Source organism: Acanthamoeba castellanii (assembly GCF_000313135.1).
Source record: "Acanthamoeba castellanii str. Neff unplaced genomic scaffold scf7180000084776, whole genome shotgun sequence".
Taxonomy (NCBI): Eukaryota; Discosea; order Longamoebia; family Acanthamoebidae; genus Acanthamoeba; species Acanthamoeba castellanii.
This window is the reverse complement of record NW_004457586.1, coordinates 818,722-839,159: the sequence shown is the minus strand read 5'-3', so window position 1 is coordinate 839,159 and position 20,438 is coordinate 818,722. Positions and strand designations below refer to the sequence as shown.

The 20,438-nt window shown below is 58.2% G+C and overlaps 7 protein-coding genes across 7 annotated transcripts; 3 read left to right on the top strand and 4 right to left on the bottom strand.

The window, feature by feature from the left end:
* Positions 1-197: 197 nt before the first annotated feature.
* Positions 198-1,841, bottom strand: ACA1_283490 (uncharacterized protein; the record flags this gene model as incomplete). Its single annotated transcript, XM_004344835.1, has 8 exons — positions 198-337; positions 426-463; positions 516-587; positions 649-724; positions 803-927; positions 1,018-1,406; positions 1,469-1,578; positions 1,646-1,841. The coding sequence occupies 8 exons, from the start codon at positions 1,839-1,841 to the stop codon at positions 198-200; spliced, it is 1,146 nt and encodes a 381-aa protein (XP_004344885.1).
* Positions 1,842-2,136: 295 nt separating this feature from the next.
* On the bottom strand, positions 2,137-2,570 carry ACA1_283480 (LIM domain containing protein; the record flags this gene model as incomplete). The annotated part of the gene is made up of 3 exons (XM_004344834.1): positions 2,137-2,227; positions 2,294-2,408; positions 2,480-2,570. 3 exons carry the CDS (start codon positions 2,568-2,570, stop codon positions 2,137-2,139), a joined length of 297 nt encoding a protein of 98 aa, XP_004344884.1.
* Positions 2,571-2,913: 343 nt separating this feature from the next.
* Positions 2,914-11,107, bottom strand: ACA1_283470 (BTB/POZ domain containing protein; the record flags this gene model as incomplete). Its single annotated transcript, XM_004344833.1, is given in 31 exon segments — positions 2,914-3,027; positions 3,099-3,601; positions 3,618-3,740; positions 3,773-4,498; positions 4,616-4,700; positions 4,853-5,140; positions 5,258-5,344; positions 5,423-5,716; positions 5,801-5,905; positions 6,040-6,117; positions 6,209-6,807; positions 6,867-6,972; positions 7,047-7,201; positions 7,290-7,433; positions 7,509-7,656; positions 7,735-7,878; positions 7,956-8,057; positions 8,135-8,224; positions 8,308-8,395; positions 8,564-8,624; positions 8,740-8,886; positions 8,963-9,107; positions 9,217-9,359; positions 9,491-9,562; positions 9,639-9,761; positions 9,859-9,891; positions 9,995-10,363; positions 10,431-10,521; positions 10,638-10,729; positions 10,839-10,910; positions 11,050-11,107. 31 exon segments carry the CDS (start codon positions 11,105-11,107, stop codon positions 2,914-2,916), a joined length of 5,385 nt encoding a protein of 1,794 aa, XP_004344883.1.
* Positions 11,108-11,586: 479 nt separating this feature from the next.
* ACA1_283460 (leucine rich repeat domain containing protein) lies at positions 11,587-13,025 on the top strand (the record flags this gene model as incomplete). Its single annotated transcript, XM_004344832.1, has 7 exons — positions 11,587-11,702; positions 11,737-11,782; positions 11,931-12,016; positions 12,129-12,235; positions 12,347-12,490; positions 12,592-12,835; positions 12,932-13,025. 7 exons carry the CDS (start codon positions 11,587-11,589, stop codon positions 13,023-13,025), a joined length of 837 nt encoding a protein of 278 aa, XP_004344882.1.
* A 185-nt stretch (positions 13,026-13,210) lies between these two features.
* ACA1_283450 (Pectinacetylesterase) lies at positions 13,211-15,636 on the top strand (the record flags this gene model as incomplete). The annotated part of the gene is made up of 12 exons (XM_004344831.1): positions 13,211-13,337; positions 13,434-13,526; positions 13,619-13,784; positions 13,877-13,961; positions 14,137-14,239; positions 14,375-14,484; positions 14,631-14,756; positions 14,879-14,998; positions 15,053-15,153; positions 15,226-15,282; positions 15,351-15,445; positions 15,536-15,636. 12 exons carry the CDS (start codon positions 13,211-13,213, stop codon positions 15,634-15,636), a joined length of 1,284 nt encoding a protein of 427 aa, XP_004344881.1.
* Positions 15,637-15,764: 128 nt separating this feature from the next.
* On the bottom strand, positions 15,765-19,299 carry ACA1_283440 (WD repeat protein; the record flags this gene model as incomplete). The annotated part of the gene is made up of 15 exons (XM_004344830.1): positions 15,765-15,834; positions 15,927-16,042; positions 16,181-16,282; positions 16,387-16,473; positions 16,539-16,778; positions 16,887-16,979; positions 17,111-17,252; positions 17,352-17,480; positions 17,613-17,674; positions 17,845-17,905; positions 18,020-18,171; positions 18,383-18,507; positions 18,601-18,745; positions 18,861-19,031; positions 19,288-19,299. 15 exons carry the CDS (start codon positions 19,297-19,299, stop codon positions 15,765-15,767), a joined length of 1,707 nt encoding a protein of 568 aa, XP_004344880.1.
* A 106-nt stretch (positions 19,300-19,405) lies between these two features.
* ACA1_283430 (Yip1 domain containing protein) lies at positions 19,406-20,368 on the top strand (the record flags this gene model as incomplete). The annotated part of the gene is made up of 2 exons (XM_004344829.1): positions 19,406-19,887; positions 20,011-20,368. 2 exons carry the CDS (start codon positions 19,406-19,408, stop codon positions 20,366-20,368), a joined length of 840 nt encoding a protein of 279 aa, XP_004344879.1.
* Positions 20,369-20,438: the final 70 nt, after the last annotated feature.

The window sequence follows — 20,438 nt, the reverse complement described above, 5'->3', positions numbered from 1 at the left end:
GAGTGTTGGAGGTGACGACGGGTCAATGTGGGGGCTACAGGCCTGGCGCCAACCTTGCGCACCACAGTGGGACTACTGTGGACGAGCCTCTTGTTGTGGCTACCATTGTAAGGATAGAAGACCAGCACTCACAGTCAAAGGTGTGATCAAGGATTTTCTGTGCCCAGGGATTGTGCTCAACGCAACCTTCTGTGAGATCAGGAGGAGGAGGCGGAGTGGAGTGGTGTGGGTGCGTCCTCGTGCCATCTGTAGTCAAGCACCTGGAGGAGCGGGAAGCCCTTGTCGCGACTGATGTCCACCAGCTCAAACCACTCCTTGGCCTTGGGGTACTCGAGCCCTGCACCCAATCACCCACCAGCCACTTAATCACCACCTTCAGTTGCGACCAACTCCGTTCCAGGGGTTTACGCTACCGTTGTAGGTACTCACCACGGCGATGTGGATTCGGGTCTCCAGGCTCTTCCTGCGACGGACGTGAGTGCATGTGTATGCGCAGTGCTGGAGGCGAGGTGTACCTGTTGACCACTAGGCAGGCCAGCTGCATGGTGGAGATGGTCTCAGTCAGGGCCTCCTCTATCACGCCCTTCCTGCGCACGGCGACCAAGGGTGAGCACACACCATAATGGTCCTTGCGGCAACGTTGGGCACCTGGGTGGTTTGGAGGTGAAGGCGACTTGACGAGAGAGGCCCACGCTGTCGACCCGCCACTCGCCCACCTTTGCTCCTGTATTCAGAACGATGCGCGCAGCGCATCACCCGTTATGTTCAGGTCCGACGCGCGGAAGGTGGGTGGTGGGCGTACGCCAGTGACCGATCGGCATGAAGACGTTGGGCCAGTCTTGCCATCGCTGCGACGTGAACGCTTGCCAGAACGAGCTCATGCTCACCGGAAGCATAGTGTCCGTCTTGTTAACCGTTGCTGGCACACTGCCACGACGACGCATGCACGACACACAACCACACTACAGTCAGTCTACTGATGATTGCCCAGAGGCACAAGAGCTGTTTGCTGCTTACTTGGGCGAGAGGCCGTAGGCGCGGAGAAGGTCAGTGGTCTGCTTGGCCCGGAGAAAGATGGCGGCCATGGCCTCGGGCAGCTCCGGGTGGGCTCGCATCCCGTACTCGCGCTCCAGCCGGCCCACCTCCTGCAGCTTGTTGAGATCGTCCGATGGCGTCCGTTGATAGGTCGGGGCTGGCTGCGGCGCGGCCCGCGCCAGCGTCGCAGCAGGCAGGTGGCCGCGCAGGCCGGCCCACAGGGTGGAGAGCACCAGGTGGCAGTCCTCCACGTCGGCCGACGACATTCCCCGGAAGAAGGTCCGGCCCATCGACGTGAGCAGGAACACGCAGTACTTGGTGTGCCTCGTCGTGATGCCGACGTCATCGACGCCGGCCAGGTCTATGTGAGTCTGAAGTGGCCACTGTACGTTAGTTGGAGTGTAGAGCCCCCCGGGGGGAGGTAACGTCGTACGATTGAAGAGGCGGAGGAGCCACGCGGGTGGAAGCAGACGGACGTGGGAAAGGCGTGTAGCACGCCCTTGACCCTTCTGGCGCCCTTGCGCTTCATCTTACATTTCCACACTACACGCTTTCCTGGTCAAACCACAAAGGGCGCGCGAGGCTCGGCACAGGAGGAGGGGAGGAGTACTTTTGACGCACGGCTGGCCTGGGTGCAGGCTGCAATCGACCGGGGTGACTGCAGCCAGCACGGGTAGAGATGGTATCATCACCATTGTGGTCGTTGTGGCTGGCGCAACGCTCTTGTACCCGACTGGCAAATCCGACACCGCAGCGGCGCTCGTCTCCGTGTGGTGTCCTTCCAAAGTCGCCAGCAATTGCCCCATGTGGTTGTTTGTACGGTGCTGCTTCTTTGTCGATCGAGTTTGCTTTGTGAGAGAACGAGGGCAGTGAACACGACCCTCTTCTTCTTGGCGTAGTTGGTCCCAAAGCCAAACTGGCAACAGCGCAAGTTTCCTCGTGAGTTTTCGGTGCCTTTGTGTCGGCCCTTTCGCGCCTTTTCTGAATGTAGCGTACTTTGAAATAAAAATGCAAACAATTTCCAAATTCCACAAATATTTATATTTACTGGGTTGCCTGCTGGGGGCGAGACGAAAGGATGTACAAGATGAAGGACCCGCATTAGGTCTTGGAGATGCCACTCGGGTGCTTGACGACGCTGGAGCTGAAGGACACCGAGTTGCCCTTGGCGGCGACCATGCGGTCGTAGTGCCTGCACCGCGCCAGCTCCCCACATTAATACACACATAGGGAGGGGGGGGGCAAGTGGCTGACGTACACGCGGCAGTAGGCGGTGTTGTCCGGCGGGACGAAGCCGCCCCAGTTGGCGCCGGTGATCTTCTTGTTGCACTCCTTGCATCGCAGGCAGTCGCCATGCCAAATCTGACCCTCCACTGCGTACGCAGCAGCGGGTTAGGGTCAGGCTGGTGCGATATTGAAAGATGAAAGGTAGAGGGCGAAGTACTCTGCAGCTTCTCAGCGGGGTAGACCCTCTTGGCACATCCCTTGCAGAAGTCGCTCGGCGCTCCTCCCCACCTCGGCTTCGGCGCGGCCATGTTGGTTTCTTCTTGTGCTGTCTTTGCGGAGGGTTGTGAGCATCACCATCAACATCCCTGCCAAGAGGTGAGGGTCCAAAGAGAAGGGGAAGTACATGAAGCTTGCTGGGGTTAGGTGGTGTTGTGGAAGTGAGGGAGCGTCTGCAATTTGGGTGTGGTGTCGTGTTGTTCTGGTGTGGCTGGTTGGGCAACGGACGTGTGGTGAAGGTGCACCTTCGTAAAATTGTCAATTTTGTATGTAGTACCAGTACGCCCATTGGTTGGCGTCCTCTCAAGCAAGAAGAGAAGCTCGGTGTGGAAGGCAAACGTTATTCTTTGCTGTGGGAAAAGAAGGAGGCGTGAATCAAAAGAGGCCGGCGGCCTTCTTGAACTGGTTCCTGCGCCACGACTTGAGGGCGTTGAACTCTTGTCGCGACATCTGGAACACGACTCCGAAATCCTCATCCGACAGATACACCTGGCACACCGAACGGGTTATCAGTCAGCGGACGACACGCACGAGGCACAATCAAGACGCCATAGCAGTACCTCCAATTGCGCCTGATCGACCCAGTCCGGCAAGCTGGACCGGTTGTCCTTGAGGTCGACATAGCTTAGCGTCCGCGTCTCGTGGCCGTTGCTGGCGGCTGCGGTGGCGGCAGGGCGCTGACCACTCGTGACCTCGGCGCTCTGTTGCTGCTGCTGCTGGTATCGCTCGATGGCGTCTTGCGCCACCGTTGCGGTGGCCGGCGATTGGAAGGTCGTGATGGACGACCGCCGCCGCAAGCCCAGCGCACCCGGCGGCTGCGGGGTCGACAGTGCCGCGGGCCGGGTCTGCCCGAAAGATGTGGCCCGCACGGCGACCGGGGAAGAGGGACCCAACTGCGGCGTGGTCTGTGTGGTGGAGTTGGGCTGCTGCGGCGGTGATGTCGACGACGAACTGGGCGATTCGAACAGCGCCAGGCGTGAGGCGAGAGAGGAGCTGACGCGGCCCGACACGAAGGATGTCGACGCCGGTCGCTTGGGTCGAGCAGCCGGCTCGAGCCGAGTAGCTGCAGTCGTGGGCACCCTGTTCGACGAGAAGATGACGCGTGCTGTCGACGGCGACGGCGTTGTTGACGTTGACGTTGGGGATGATGACGATGACGAAGGTGAAGGTGAAGGCGCAGTCGAGGCAGACGACGACGACGACTGTGTTGACGTCGGCACCACGAACACGATACCCTCCGAGCGCCTGTTGATGTCACGTAGAGCCGGCGCCGTCACTCGCGTGTTCGCCAGCGCGTCGTGCTTCCGCGCGCCGTTGTTGTCCGCCGGCTTCCAGCGCGCCGCCGCGGACACCCCAGTCGTCTGGGCTTGGCTGCCGCCTGCGGTGATCGTGTTCAGCACCTCTGCCGCCGCCTCGGCCGCGTCTCTCCGCAGCTCGACCGTCGACGCCCTGCTTCTTTGCGGAGTGTCCGCTTCCTCCTCCTCCTCGACCACCGCCTGCATGTAGGCACCGTCTTCCGGCTCCATCTCGGCGCTCGCAAGCAGCTCCGCGCTCACCTCGGACTCGCTCTCGCCGGTGGTGTCGGCCGTCGACGGGGCGGCCGACGTTGCGACCGCCGCAGCGTCCACGACTGGGCTGCGCAGTGGTGTGTTGTTGGTGGCCCGCCGCGGGAGCTCGTCGCTGAGCACTGCGGTGAGATAGCTATCCTGCGGCACCACTTCCTCGAGGCTGGACACGGTCGCCACCTCTTCGGAGCTGTCGGCCACCAGCTGGCCGTAGTCGCAGCTCTCCAGCTCCATCCCCGACGTCGCCATGAACTCCTCCTCGGGGGCCGAGTGGAGCGATTCCGACTCCTTTCGCTTGATCATTTGTGCGCTCCTTCGCAGGTTGCGCGCGTCAATGCGCGCAATGTACCCGTCCACGATACGTCGCACGTCGCTCTTGCCCTGTGCATCCGCGACTTTGTGTGTCGTGTGCGGTTGACTGGAGTTAGTGCCTCTGCTCCACCGCACACGCACACACGCACACGCATCATCGCACACGCACCACCGCACAAAGTGAGGATGGGCGTGCATACTTCGCATGGCCTGAAGGAACCCAATCGAACTCTGGGTGAAGAGATGATCGGCCTTGGCGGGATCTTCTCTCTCCAACGCAAAGGCCTGCCCGCAGAATTATAGTCGCAATAATTAATAGATACAAACACATTCAAATAAAATACTAATCTCAGATCTCCAATCAAATCAAATCAAATCAAATCAAATCAGATCAAATCTTAATTAATAAAATAAGGATGAAGGGATGAAAAGTGTACCTGCTCCACGAGTCGGATGGCTCTGTTCAGTTCTTCGTTGTCGTCATCTTCTCCGTCCTCCATCTTTCTGTCCTTTTCTTTTTCTTCGTCCGTTGTGTGCTTGTCCTCTCTGCCGTCAGGCGATTCAGCGCTGTCGCGCATGCCTCGAACTTTCATCTCTTCCTCTTCTTCCTCCTCGTTCTGTTTGACCTCTTCTTCCTCCTCGCTCTCGTAGCCTCTCTCTTCCTCCTCTGAACGCACTGTCACTTCTTCTCGCTTCACCACCTCCTCGTGGGCATCAGCTTCTCTCTGCGATCACTAGATTAGGAAACATCCGTACAACAAAGGTAAAAGTAGATTCTAACAAAACAATTAGGGAAATAATAATAGTAATTAATAATAAGTAGTAATAATAATAATTCGTACGAGAGTGATTTGTAGCGCTTGGGCGGCGAGTTCGATGGCCGCGAACTCGTCCCGCAGCGCGCTCACTTCCTTGACCGCGGCCTCCCTCTAAGCAAGCACGGCGACACTCCTGAGTCTCTACGTTTTTACAAATAGATAAGTATCTCTTTTGAACGCAGTGCGTACCCAGGCGGCCAGCTGTTGCGCTTGGCGCTTGATGGCATCGAACTCGGCCCTGATGGCGCTCACCTCCTTCGGCAGTAGCGGATCCACGATCGAATGTGCACGACACTCTGCCGCGAGACTCTGCGCCTCTCGCTCGATGGCGTCGAACTCAGCCCTGATAGCGCGCACCTCCTTCGGGAGCACCAGCAGGCTGGGCGGCAACGATTGCGAGGCGCGCTCCAGCACCAGCTGTTCCGCCTCGCGTTCGATGGCATCGAGCTCAGCCCTGAGGGCGACCACTTCCTGCGATAAGGCCTGGTGGTGTGCCGACCAGATGATGAGTTCGACAAACGCTGTGGTCACCAGCACTGACATTGACACGCTCGAGGGCAAGCGTACACTTGAGTCTAGCGCCACTGACACTTGGGGAGCGAGGGACCGAGCTTCTTCCTCGATTGAGTTGAACTCGCGCCGCAGCGCCCTGACCTCAAGCTGCAGCGCCCCCTGCACACATTTTACAACAAAGATATTATTTAAAATTAGAAATAAATCAATTATTCAATAATTATTTCGATTATAAAGAAATGGATAATAAAGAATAACATCAAATGAACTTTAATAATAAAGTTGTTGCGCACCTTGGGCGAGATCTGACCGAACTCGGCCTGTATGGCTGTCAGCGTCGCGCGAAGGAAAGCGACCTCTCGACTCACGTCCTGCGCACGCGATATCTTCACCGCTCAGCTGCTGCTTGCAAACAAACTGACCCATAGCCGTATGAGTGAAGAGTGAAAGATTTACACTTACCGTGGCCTGCTGGGTGGTGTCCATGAGCGTCAACGTCGCCTTGTCGTAATTCGGCGCTTCTTCTTCTCTCCCCTGCTGCTGCTCCAGATCCAGAGGAGCCTCGAAGTCGTCAATCTCCTCCTCGTTGTCGCTGTCGACAGCTTTTTCTTTGCCCTTGTCCAGCTTTTCGGTTTTTCCCTCGTACGCCGCCGCGCTTTTGGTCTCCTCTTGGCGATCATCTTCCACAAGCTCTGACAGGCCCGCGGCTGGTCGCTCCTGGCTTGTCGACGCAGCCGGGTCGGCGCGTATGAAGACCCGGTTCATCCGCTCCCGCTTCCGGCGCTGCGCTTCGTCCCTCTCGCGCTGGGCAGCGGCGGCCTGCTCCTGCTCCTCGAGCCGCCGCAGCCGCTTGGCCTCCTTACGCTGCTTCCGCTCCGCGTGCAGGCGCTCGAGCCGCTCGCGGCGCTCCTGGCGACTCATCCGCCACATCCAGCGCGGCCAGCACGGCGCCTTCGCGGCGGGATCGGCCTGCGCGACGGCCTGGTCGAAGCGCTCGAGGGACTCGCGCAGGGCCTGGCCCAGCGCGAAGAGTGGCGAGTCTCTCGCGGCCCATCGCTGCACTGCGAACAAAGGTCAACCCTAAGCACGCAAGGGGGGGCAGTGGGCCGGTGGTACGTACCCTGTGTCTGCCGCTCTTCTTCGTACTGTTGGTACCGGGCCTCTCGCTCCTTTACCTTTCTGCGCGAGCGCGAGTGCTCCGACCACGAGCCCTTGCGCAGTTGGATCTATAATTGTGTGTGTGTGTGTGTGTCGTTGGTCATACGCGTCGTATCACAGGTTCAGACGGAAGTAGAAGTACCTGCTCGAGCAGTTCGGGCTTAAGCTGCGCGGCGTCGATCAAATGCGAGGGGAAGGTCGGCGCCGCCATGTAGTCGATGCAATAGCTTCGCAGCTTGTTGGCCCGGAACGTTTCGGCAAACTGAAGCACGTCGCACACGTTGGTCTCGTCCACGCCTGCGCTCATCGGTGTGTCGCCCCCACCCACGTTTCCGTTAATGCTCCGATTCAAACTCATCACTCTTCACGAGTCGTAAAACGGTACCTTCTTGGATCAGCGTCTCACACATTTGGGCGAGCAGAGGGAGCCGATACTCGTCAGCGAGCACCAGTAGCGCCTGACTCGTGTCCGGGGCCGGATCGAAGCGCTCGGCGTAGATCCACTTCAAAAGCTCGGCCACGGTGCTGCCTGCGCGTGCGGTCGCGACAGGGTGAGAAATTGTCAAGCGAGTGGGCAGTTATAAGCTGCGGTGGGCGGCGATACCAGCGTCTACGTCGTCGTTGTCAAAGGGCATCGACAGCGAGATGACCGCCTGCTGGCTTTCCTTGTAGCCCCGGTCGGCCGACAGCATGGCCTCAAAGAACGGGCAGCGAGCGCTCAACACGGCGCGATGGCATTCAAAGGTCTTTGCCTGACCACCCCGGGGGCGATGATCAATATCTAATTCCTACCACCCGACAACCGACGAGTCTCGGTGCTTGGTGCGTACCTCGAGGCCTGGCTGCTGTTCGACCCGTAGCGTGCAGTCACTGAACTGCGGCTCGCGGAGAAGGCGCAGGAGGTCCTCCCTGAGATCATCGATGTGGCGGACCGCGCTGCCGCCGGCCGCCTGATGCGCGTCGGGCACAGGCCGCTGGAGTGCCCCCAAGCAAGACCCGGGTAAGAGTGGTGACGTGGTTGTTCCACACAGGGCGCAGCTGTGGTCTGTACCCCGAGGAGCATAGCGCACTTGCGCACCAGACCCGTGAAGTTGAGCTCGAGCGCCAGTCGGTACAGCTCGTCGTTCAAACCCGCCGAAGCGAGCAAGGCAAACTGTTTTGCGGGCCAACGCGCGCCATATCGCGGTTAGAGGGATCATAAGACCAACGCCAAAAGAGACAGCGGCGTACGTCGCCCGTGTAGATGAACTCCAGCAGCTTACGGAAGACCGCTTCGTTGACGTCGGGCAGCAAGACTGCACCGCCCCCGTCTTCCGCGCCCTTAAAAATAAAATAAAATAAATGCGGGAGTCAGCAGGAGCCGTGCAGTGGGCGACGGATCAGTGATTGGAAGGAGCGGGTACGAGTGACAGCAAAGCTGGGCAGCGGGCGGCGAGAATGGCCTTGTGGGCCGGAATTTCTGCTTGATTATCTAGCCGGAAAGTGATATCGCTGTGTGTGTGTGTGTCGTGTGTGTGTGTCGTGTGTGTGTGTGTGTGTGTGCGTGTGTGTGTGTCGTGTCTGTGTGTCCGTGTGTCGTGTGTGTGTGTGGTGTGTCGTGTGCCAATCCATCAGCTGTTAAGCAGCTGGGGATCGGTTCGTGCCTCGAAGGGGGCGTACCTAAAGTCCCGAGCAAAGAGCATCTTTTGGTAGTCCGGTCTCGAAGCTTCTCGCGGCGGGCCTGCAATTCACCAAACCAAAGTTGTGCACAAGAGTCAGTAGAAGGACTGTAGGAAAAGAATGAAAGCCTGCAACGAATAATAATAGTAATAGTAATAAATCATTACAACGCGTACCCAAGAGCGTCATAACAGATCTGCTGCGACACGCGACTTGCCTCACGTTGCCTACAAACCCCACCTGACCAGGGTACTCGGCGTGCCGTCCCTCCTTACAGCCGAACTGGCCGCTGCCGGCTCCCCACATCCACAGCTCTCCGCGATCTGCGGCCCAACGCGCGCGCGTTGGTGAGCGCGAATGGACAGAAAACGAAGCAGAGCGAGAGTCGAGTGCACGCACCGGTCACGGCCGCGCTGAACAGCTCGCCGCAGGAGATCGAGGTCACCTTTGTCGATTTGAGGCTCTCAATGCAGACAGGTAGCGAGTGGTCGGTTCCGTTGCCCAGCTGCCCGAGCACGTTGCTTCCACAGGAGTACACATGCCCCTGTAGTACAAGTCGGTGCGCATTCCATTCATTCATTCATTCATTCAGTCATTTATCAGAATGTTGATAGTGACGAAATTTCAGCCTCGCAGGGCGTGAGAATGCGTACCACGTCGGTGAGGAACAAGGTGTGGCTTGCGCCGCAGGCGACGGAAACGACGACTTGGTTGGCCTCAGCTAGACTGCTGATGAGGGTCGGACATGGGTAGAAGGCCGAGTGTTGCATCGGCGTCTCTGGGATTGGTCCCAATCCTGTGCACACGACGCACACGACGCACACAACACACGACGCACAGCACACAGCACACAGAAACGTGTTTTCAACATCTTGCAACACTCGTGTTGCTCCTCGTAGAGAGCTTGAGCAAATGAGAAGTGCGCACCAAGCTGGCCAAAGGCGTGTTCGCCCCATCCGTAGGCATGCCCATTGGCTGCCACGGCGATCGTAAACGACTCTGTGCACACGCGCGCGTAAGACCCTACGGCCCTCAAAGATGCTGAAGCGAAACGTGTAGGGAGGTGGAGCCGTACCACCGCAGGCGACGGACTTAATGAAGATTCGCGTCGCCGCGTCCCCGCCAGGACTACGAAAGTACTCGACTAGCATGGGCTCCCCGGTGATCCTGATGTTGGGATGGCCAAGCGCTCCTCGACCTGTCGCCGAAAGTATGCAATAACATTCGGTTATGATTCGCCACACCACACAACACCCTGAGCGTTGAAGGTGTTTGTTTTGTTTCAGTAGAAGTACCTCCATAGCCCCATGTGAAGACGTCTCCCTCGTCTGTGGTGTAAGAGGTGATTGTCAGCCGATGCCACAAAAATAAAAATTGAAATAATGATAATAGTGGTGGTAGTAAAGTGAGAAAAAGGAAGAGCCAGTGTACCGGTAACGCAGGCCATGTGCTGCGCACCGCAGGCGACGTGAACGATGGTCTTGTTGAGAAGCGGGCCTCCAACTAGTTTGGGCGTGGCGCAGAGCCAGGTCGTCGAAGACGCCAGCCTGCACCCGGTGAGCTCCCGCGACTTCTCGAGGCCTTGCGAGCGCTCGACGGGCGATCTCTCCGCTGCTTGGCCTTCGCTTTCGCTTTCGTGTTCGGATTCAACAGGCTCGTCCACTCGCCAATAGCCCCACTTCGCATCGGGGCTGCTCGGGTAGGATTGCTTGAGTTCGCGCATCAGTGTAAACAGCTCGCGCTGGTGGTGGTGGCCCAACTGATTGTAGGCGTTGCTGCCCCATGTGTACAACCCAGCGTCTGCCAAACAAACGACAAATGTTTGTCAACACACCACCGCACCGCACCACTGCACGCGCACGCGAACCTGTGAGACAAGCGGTCCAGTCGCGGCCGCAGCAGACCTGGAGGACGCGCTTGTGCAGCAGCGCTTCGTGCCGTAAGCGCTGCGGATGCGACTGCGTGGCGATTCGGGGAAGAGGTGAGCGGTTTCACTAGTGGTGTCGGCCGTCAGCGCCTGGCGCGCAGTAGCTGCGCTGCTGCGAATGGCTGAGTGGTGGGCGGTGGCCTATACCACGTATTGGTCCTCGAGCTCGAACTCTGATTCTGGGTCGAGCCCCAGCTGCCCAACCTGGCCGCTGCCCCACACGTAGATGTCCGATACGTCTGCAGGCGCGGGAGACGGGCGCTCTGTTGGCTGAGGTGCGCTCCTACGATTGCACGACACGCAATGGACGCAGCGCCAGGAGAAGACCAAGGCGCGATGCGGGCGTACCTGACACAGCGACGTTGTGCTGGGCAGCAAACCCGGAGTAGACGGCAGCGATGCTTGCATCGGCAAGATACTCTGCTCCAGCGATAAAAGTCCTTGTAAATGCCTTTAATTATTTAATTATTTATTTTATTATTTATTACTTGGATGCTAAAAGATCTCGCACTGCCATAATATACTTCAATAGTTGTGTTTGTTGGTGGGTGGGAGTTACCAGAAATGGGTGGGGAAAACAGCCTTGGCGACCAGGTCCAGACCTGCGTTTTGTCCATCTCGGCCCGAGGATCGAGACTGCAGCGAGGCGGTGCTCCGTCAGGTGCAACTTTGGGCAACCACGGGAAAAAAGAAAAGAAAAAGAAAAAGAAAAAGATAACGCGTTATCTTATGGCCCGGGGCCTGGCCAACGTTGGTTGTTGGGTGGTGTGGGTGGGGCACCGGCTGTTGCAGCACGCCCCGTGCAAGGAGGGGTAGGCCAGGGGCAGGGACTGGTACTGGACGTGTCGCTCGCTCTCCAAGAAACTCTCAACGGAGAAGGGTATATTGAGCTCTGATTCGATGTGAGATGGTGACAAGGTGAGTGTCATGTGCGTGCGTGTCCCACCACGGGACTCTACCGGCCCATCTGCAAGTCCAACCGACTTCGCTGTAGGCGGTGAGCGAACCCTCAGCTGGGGCAGACAGAGAAAAAAGGGTGGGAAAAAGACAGATTAACAAACAAAAGCGAATAAAACAAAGGCGTAAACGAGCCTGGATGAGCGTGGTGCGGCTGGGCACTAACAGCAAGGCCGAAGAGACAAAGGATTTGGAACAGCGCATAGCACGCATCTCCAAACTCACCGTGCGGCAGCGCATCGCATGGGACCGCAAGTACAGAGCCATCTCGCCATCTTTCCAAAATCAGTCAGCTTCACCAGAAAATCATCCACCTCACTGGCCACCAACAACAGGTTGGATTGCAGAGCTTACCGCCGCATATCGGCTCTGCCCCCCTCTTTCTTTCGCATCAAGGGCCTCCACACTCTCGTACGGCTACGTGTTATAACACGACGCAATGACGGCACAACCTCTTACCACAGTCAGTGGTGTGGAGCGCAGCTTATACCGCGCAATGAGCTGACCGTCATCCCACCGGCCATTCGCCACCTCTCCACGCTGGCCTATCTCGACGTCTCAAACAACAGGTTACCGCCCACCGACGACCCTCCTTCTTTGCTTCGCTCTGTTCTTACCTCCTTTGCTTGTGGTGCTGCCTGCGTGTGGCGCGACTGCGACTGCGACTGCGATGTGGCACAGTCTCACCGAACTGCCGCACGAGCTGGGCGAGCTTCCGCTGCAGTTTTTGAACATCTCCTACAACAAACTCACCTGGCTGCCGGCCTCCATCATGGAGAGACACCCCAGTACGTAGTGCACCTGTTATTCACCCTCTCATCTCTATTTGCAGTGCGTGTGTCACTCCTCGGCCGCCGCACACTAAGCCGCACGCACGCACTCACTCACGCACACGTTAGACCTGAATCTTGAGGCGATGTGCAATCCGTGGCAGCGCGATGGCGATCCCGTCGTGCGGGTCAAGCGCCCGCGCATGTCCACCCTCTTCGAGCTGTGTTGTAACGCCCTGGCCGCCAACGAGCCTCTCTTCCACAGCGTCACCAGTGCGCTTCCACACGACACGTGACACGACACGACCCGCACCACCGCACACGCACACGCACACGCACACCCGCCATCGCTGATATCTTTGTTTCTCTCATAGCTGCGCCGGACTATGGGGCGCTGGTGCCGCTGCACATCAGGGACTACCTGGTGGGCGCCAGCCCGTCGACCGGCAATCCACCCCACGACGACGGCGATGATGTTGGCGACGGCGATGCGGAAGTGGGCGCAGACGACGAGAAGACGGGAGGGCGTGGACGCAAGGCTTGCTCCCACTGCGGGAAGGTGTTCTATGGGAAGGCACCCATTGTGCGCGCCTACCCGCGCACCCTACGGACCGCCAGGTACGCCGGCGCCCACTCAACACAGCTAGCACCTCCCCACTGACCGCACACGCACCACACGCACGCACACTACACACGTGACACCTCGCGCTTCAGATACGGCGAGAACGTGCGGCTCGTGGGAATGTACTGTTCGCTCACCTGCGGCCGTGTGCGCAATGTGAACGGCGCCATCATTCCCTTTGCCTAGCGGTGAATCGAACACGGCCGCTGCTGTGTGGTCCGCGCCCATGTAAATAAAAATGTGTTTAAACCACATGCTTGTGTGCTGCGTTTTGTCACAAGCTCGATCTGGCCTTCTCGCCGATAGCTCTCTGCAAGAGTTTGCAGTCAGCAAAAACCCCGAAACAAAAAGGCAAAGCTGCTCAGTTGGTGATGTTGCTCAACCGCCAGGCTTTCGTGTCGGGCGCGGTGGTCTTCGCTTTCGTTCTTTGTTGTTGTTTCGTCGCGGCCGAGGGCAACGACTTCACCCTCTTCAAGATCGAAGAGGCCACCACACGCGGTACCCCCCCCATATACTGTATTTTATTTTTATTTTTCCCATTTATCAGAATCTATTTTGTGATTGGTCCGACTCAATGACGCTCTTCTACCGCAGACGCCGTGTGCAGCGATGGGTCGGCCGCGGGCTACTACTTCCGGCCAGGGTCGGGGTCGGGCCAGCAGGTCTGGCACTTCCACCTCATGGGCGGTACATGCCACAACTGCGGTCTGGTGTGTTTTATGTCCGATCTTATCTTTCTTTCTTTCGTTTTATGTCCGAACGACCGATGGCCGCACCAGGGTTCTGGTGCTGGGACGCGGAGTCGTGCGCCGAGCGGCAGAAGCGGGCGCCGTACCTGATCTCCCTCGCCGGGTACAAGGAGCAGTGGTCCGGTCCCGTGGGCATCTTCGCCCAGAACGAGACCACCAACCCGCTCTTCCACAACGTCAACCACGTCTACGTCCTGTAAGTCGACTTACTTTTGCAGCAGAGTAGAGTGCCGCAACAGCTTTGACTTTGGCTGACTCTTTGACTTTTTGACCCGTCGGCCGGTGCAGGTATTGCTCGAGCGATGCGTGGAGCGGCGACGCGTCAAAGACCCAATCCAACATCTTTCACTTCCGGGGCAAGAAGATCGTCAAGGTTTGCTTACACGCACGCACACACGACCGCACACACACGCACACGCGACGCGACGCGACGCGACGCGACACGACACGACACGACACGACACGACACGACACGACACGACACGACACGACACGACACGCGCGCGCAAACTGTTCACAGAAGCTAAAGTGGAGTGGGGAACGATCAGGCTGTGCTCGAGGACGTGTACAAGTACCGTGGCCTGCGCGAGTCGAGCGATCAGCGCCAAATTCTCTTCTCCGGATGCTCGGCCGGCGGTGTCGGCGTCGTCGGTAACCTGCCTGCTCCCGGCACCTGCCGCGTCATCTCCACCACCTACTCACCACACACGACACGCACACGCACACGACACACGCACACGACACACACGACACGCACGACACACATACGTGTTTGCCGACCAAAAGTGAACGCCAACTTTGTGCAAGCGACGCTGCGCGACCTGCTCAAGAACAATGCCACGCGCGTGCTCAGCCTGGCTGATGCGGGCATCATGTTCGACTATCCGCTCTATCCCGTACGCCAGCAACCTCACATGCGCGCGCGCGCGCGCACGCACGCACACACACACGACACACACACACAAGACACACGACACGACACGACACGTCTGCGTGTGTGATGGTGGCTGATGGCCGCGAACAATCGTGTGTGTACGTGCAGGAGCACCTGCCGTTGGACCACGTCTTCGACACGACCATCATTCCGGCTCTGGAACAGTTCACCAAGGGCTTCCCCCTGTGGAACGGCCAACTCGACAGCTCCTGCACGGCCGCCTACCCCAAGCAGGTGCGGGCCACACCATACCGCCGCCTCCGCCTCGCACATGCACACACCGCACACACCGCACACATGCGGTACATGACTCGTCGTTGTAACACCGGCAATGCGTCGTCGTGGTGGCTGTACAGCCGGAGAAGTGCTATTTTGGCCAGTACGCGTACTCGTTCATCGACACTCCTATGCTGGTCAACCAGCAGCAGTACGACGCCTGGCAGCTCGACTGGTACATTCCACTTCTTTGCCGCTCTGTGCGCGCGTGTGTGTGCGTGTGCGGCTTTGCGTGCGCTGCCTTCTCGTCGTAGACAATAATGACGTTGACGGAGGCCACCGCCATCTACAGGAACATCGGCTACGTGCCGGCGCAGTACAACAGCAGCATGGAGACCTACGCCAACAACTACCGGTACTGCGCAGCTCAACTGCAAACAATACTTGAAGTCTCTGTGTTTACACTGACATTGGGGGGGGGCTGCAGGCTGAACACGGTGGAGGTGCTGGCCGTCATGACCAAGAAGCAGCACACCATCTTCTCGTACGCGCTCCCACCACGTCAGCACAATTCTTTCGTTCATTGCTGATCACGTGACCACACGCCAACAGGGGCATGTGCTTCAGCCACTGCAGCACGGATAACAACAACTGGACCAACCTGCGCCTGAGCGATGACACGGACACCTCCCTGGCAGCTGTGTTTGGTTCGTGCCAATGCCCCTCCTCCTCCTGCGATGTTTCTCTTTGGCTGACCACGCCACACCACACCACACCACACGACACGACACTGACAGGACCCTGGTGGGAAGCCCAGGGAACAGCGGCGCCCCAGTTCTACTTTGACCACTGTGGCAGCTTCAATTGCAGTATTGGCTGCCCTGCCCCTGAGTTCTGATGAAACTCTCATTTTATTTATTTATTTATTTAAATAATAAAATAGCCTGAGTAAAAAGGCTGGCGTTGGTTGCCACGTCACCAACAAGCTGCAGGCTTCATGAGAGTGAGTGAAGGGGGTGGGAGGCCCTAGTCCTCGCCAAAGAGTGACACGCTTTCGTCGTACCACCACGTCTTCACCGTTCCATCGTCACCACAGCTGTGGTACCAGACACAGACAGAGACACACACGCACACAAGTCAGCGGAACGCAGGGAACGCCTGCAGGCGGCATCATCGCTCACGAGGTACCTGGCGAGGAGGGACTGGTGGGGATTCCAGGTGGTCGTGTAGACAGTGCCCGTGTGGCCCTTGAGCGTCTGCAGGAGATCGCCTGTCATGATGTCCCATATGTAGATCATCTCATCCTGCAGCACGACACGACACGACACGACACGACCAACGACACGACACGACCAACGACACGACCAACGACACGACCAACGACACGACACGCGCGTGAGCAGAGAGCGAAGGTGCACCGGCGAAAAGAACAGAAAACGCACCTCAGACGCGCCGACGATGAGGGACTCGTTGGGGCCGAAGGAGGCGCGAAGGAAATTCTTGGACGTGTTCTGGTGGCCCTTGAACCTCCTGATGGGTCGCGCCTGCAGCCGCCAACCAACCGACACGCGGTAGTCAAGAAACTGAGGAACTCGGCCGAGCGAGCGCGTGTGTGCGTGCGGTGGTGGTGGTGGAAGAGCGGCGGTACCGTGCGCACGTCCCACAGGCGGTTGGAGTTGTCCTTGGACGAAGTCAGCAGCAGCGACCCGTTGTGGCTCATCGCGACCGACGTCACCTCTCTGCCAAGCCCACGTGAGCGTCATGACACACGACACAACACGACACGCACACGACACGCACATGGCGCGAGTGGAACACGGACCCGAGGTAGGTGCTGTAGGTTTTGATGCAGAGGCCGGAGGTGATGTCCCAGAACTTGACGGTGTTGTCCTTGGAGCCGGAGATGATGAGGTTGCCGTAGGGGTTGAAGATGACGTGCGATACCGACGCGCTGTGGCCGCTGAACTTCTTCATCAGCTGGCCCGTGCGCACGTCCCACAGGTTGACCGCCCTGTCGTAGCCGCCCGTCGCGATGTGGTTCTTCGCGAAGAGAAACGGTCAATACACGACACGCGACACGCGACACGCGACACGCGACACACGACACACGACACACGACACACGACACACGACACACGACACGCGTACCTCGCCCGGGTGGAAGTGAACGGTGTACACGTCTCCTTCGTGACCCTTAAACGTCTTGGTGCTGACCACGGCTTGCCGACCGAGATCCCACAACTGCCAGCGCGCACGCACACAACGTTGATAACAGCACGAGCGTCGATTGTGTGCGTGTGCGTATGTGTGTGTGTCGTGTGTGTGTCGTGTGTGTCGTGTGTGTCGTGTGTGTCGAAGGCAGGAGAGGGTACCATGGCGGTGGCGTCACCCGACGCGGAGGCCAGGAACAGGCCGGAGGGAGCCGAGGAGACGTCCCACACGCGGGAGGTGTGACCGTGGAGGGTGTGCAGACATGACCCCGTCTCCGCCTCCCAGATTTTGATCGTGCCATCACTGCTCCCATTTTCTTTTAGAAAAATAACAACAAAGGATAATAATAATAACAGAAAAATAAGAAAAATAAGAAAAATGAGAAGTGGAGGTGGACCGAACCTGGAGCCGGAGGCGAGGGTCAAGCCCTCCTCGCCCACGAACTCGACGCACTTGACATTGGCCGCGTGGCCGGTGAGGGTGTTCTTCAGCGCGTTGGGCAGCAGGAACGGGCTGTAGTCCTCCAAGAGCCTGCGATGCGGCATTATTAAAAGAGTCAGGCCAGCCGTCGTGTGCGGTAGTGCGTGTGTCCGTGTGCGGTGTTGTGCGTGCGGTGGTGTGTGTGTGTGCGGGAGTGTGCAAGAATGGGGGAGTTGCACGTACGTGTTGATCTTGGGCGCGACCTTAGGGTGGTAGCGCGTAAACTCCATCTGATAGGCCACGGCCTGGCGTAGCAAGTGCAGCATGCGGTTGGGTGGCAAATCCACGGTGTGCCCTCCCTAGTAGTAGTTGTCGTCGTCGCCATCGTTGAGTAGCTCACCTCATCGTGGCACGGGTGGTCGGTGTGTGTGTGGTGTGTGTGGTGCTGCGCACTGTGTGCGGGCGAGTCGCGTACCTGGCCCAAACGGCGGATTTCCAAATGGAACATGGCCTCGAACTGCTCCACCACGTGCTCCCTGAGAACGAGCAGCCCGAGCGTTAATCGAGCTTGCACATGAAGAAGAACGAAGAAGAACGAAGAAAGCCAGGCCGTGGCTTGCACGGGTGGAGGGGGGAAGTGCGCAGCGCACCTGGAGTTGCCCTTGGCGCCGTCCCAGTTCTTGAAGGAGGGGGCGTCCTGGATGTTCTTGCAGGTCAGCAGGAAGCACAGGTCCTTGAACTCCTCGGGGCTGCCGGCGTATCGCTCCAGCGGCTTCAGTCGCTTGGTCAAGTGTGTAAAGGCCTGTCGCCGCACGCATCGTCGGAGAGCAAATTAATGCGTGCGGTGGTGCGTGTGCGTGCGGTGGTGCGTGTGCGGTGGTGCGTGTGCGGTGGTGCGTGTGCGTGTGCGGTGGTGCGTGTGCGGTGGTGCGTGTGCGGTGGTGCGTGTGCGTGTGCGTGTGCGTGTGCGTGTGCGTGTGCGGTGGTGGGTGTGAAGAGGTGGTCGTCGGTACTCGCTGGTACTCCTGCTTTTCCAGCAGCTCGAGATACTGTTGCTTGTAGACCGCGTACATGAACGCCTTTTGGTTTTTGAACATGTTCTTGGTGAGCAGCTTCTCCACCTCATTCCAATCCCCCTCTGTCCAAGTGTGTGTGAGCACATCATGAAGAAGAAGATGATGATGAAGATGATGATGATGATCAGAAGAGGCGGAAGAAAGACGAGGTATACCGAGGATGGCCTTGCGCATGGCCTTGAGCTGTACGCGCTGCTCGAGCTCTTCGTAGATCTTCACGTTGGCCTCGTCCTGGGTCGTCATCGCCGACGACGTGTACCCGCTGTCCTGCAGATACTGCACGATCATGCTGATGATGTCCTGGACGCGATGGACGACAGTGGTGCGTGGTGAGAGCACTGGGACACACGACACGGCACGACACGACACGGCACGACCAACGACACGACACGACACGACACGACACGATGTGCACCTCGCGTATCTTGGGGTCGGTGGGGTCGAATATTTCGTCCTCGCGGAGGATGCGCTTCTTCTGGAGGCCGACGTGCTCGCAGTTGGCCAGCCGCTTGCTCACGCTCTGCAGCACCTCCTTGTTGCGCAGCTCGCCGCTGCCCCCGCCACTGTTTGCCAACGGCTTGCTCTCCTGTTTCCCCCCCCCCCGGTGCAAACCCACCACAAGAAATTGGCAGAAGTAAGCCTTGGGCACACAAAATGGGCCGATGGGATGATCTTGGGTGAATTTGGGAGATGGGCAGTTGGGAGATGCGCAAAACAAAAAAAAAACAGAACAAATTTGATTCATAAAAGCAAAACATAGGTTCGAACCATTGTTGCAGCTTGAAGACGGAGCAGTATCTTCAGATGTGCCTGTGGATGAGCACACGACTTAAAATAAATACAAAGAGTTTCATTTTATTTCATTTTATTTTATTTAGTTTTATTGCTTTTTTTCTCTTTGTCAAGATTTACAATTTATAATTTGTACACAAAATCTGTCCTTTTACGATTGGAAGAATGATGAAGGAGGAGGCCTGGTTCGATGGCTCGGCTGGCGGCGATGTGGCCATAGATATTGATGGAAACAGTGGGCTTCACGAACGAGGGTCTGGGGCGAGAGGCGCCAGGGCTTCATCATCTTCGACATCGTCAGCACAGCCCAATGCATTCGAAGGGTTGCAGGACAAGATCGTGTACGAGGTGGCTGGTCGTATGTTCCAGCAGGCACAGACTCAGGCTGGGGGGTACATGAACCTCTACGCCAACCTCGAACTCATCAAGCCCTACTTCGATGTCGAGCTATCGACGGTCCTGCGGCGGATCAAACTGTCATTCGTCCCAAGGCAGTCCAGCGAGCTCCTCACATCGGGCGCACCCGATCTCTATGGCCCCACCATGTTGGTCTTCACACTTGTGGCCATCCTGCTTCTCGGGATGAAGCTCAGCCACAAGACAGTGGAAGAGGGCACCCTCATGGGTTCAGCTTTCGGCCTCTGCTTTTCGTACGCGTCCCCATCCCTAACCCTCTCCTTCTTCCACTTGGCCCTCCTTTCCCAATTCATTCATTAATTTCAATTCATCTTTTATCTCATCTGCCCCTCCTCACAATCTCGATCTGCACGTAGGTACTGGGTGATGGGTTCGCTCGGGATGCGCTTCGCGGCCTACCTCTGCGGCATGCCGCTCTCCCTGCTCGAAGCCCTCTCGCTGTCGGGCTACGGCCTGGGCGGGTACTGCCTCGGCCTCGTCGTCCACTACTTGCTCCACCCCATCTCGCCCGTCCTCTCCACCGTCGCGCTCCTCGTCGCCGGCGGCATGTCGGCCGCGACGCTGGCCTGCGTCTTCTGGGCCGACCTGCGCCAGCGCAACCAGAGCAAGGCCGCCATCACGGCCGGCTGCGTGGGCGCGATCCACTTCCTCTTCCTCCTCTACATCCGCTTCTTCTACGCCTCCCTCTACGACGCCGCTGCCGCCGCCTTCTGAACTCGACGAGATGAAGGTGATGGACAAAAGTAGAAGAAGAAAAAGACGAAGGCGATGATGATGAATGGAG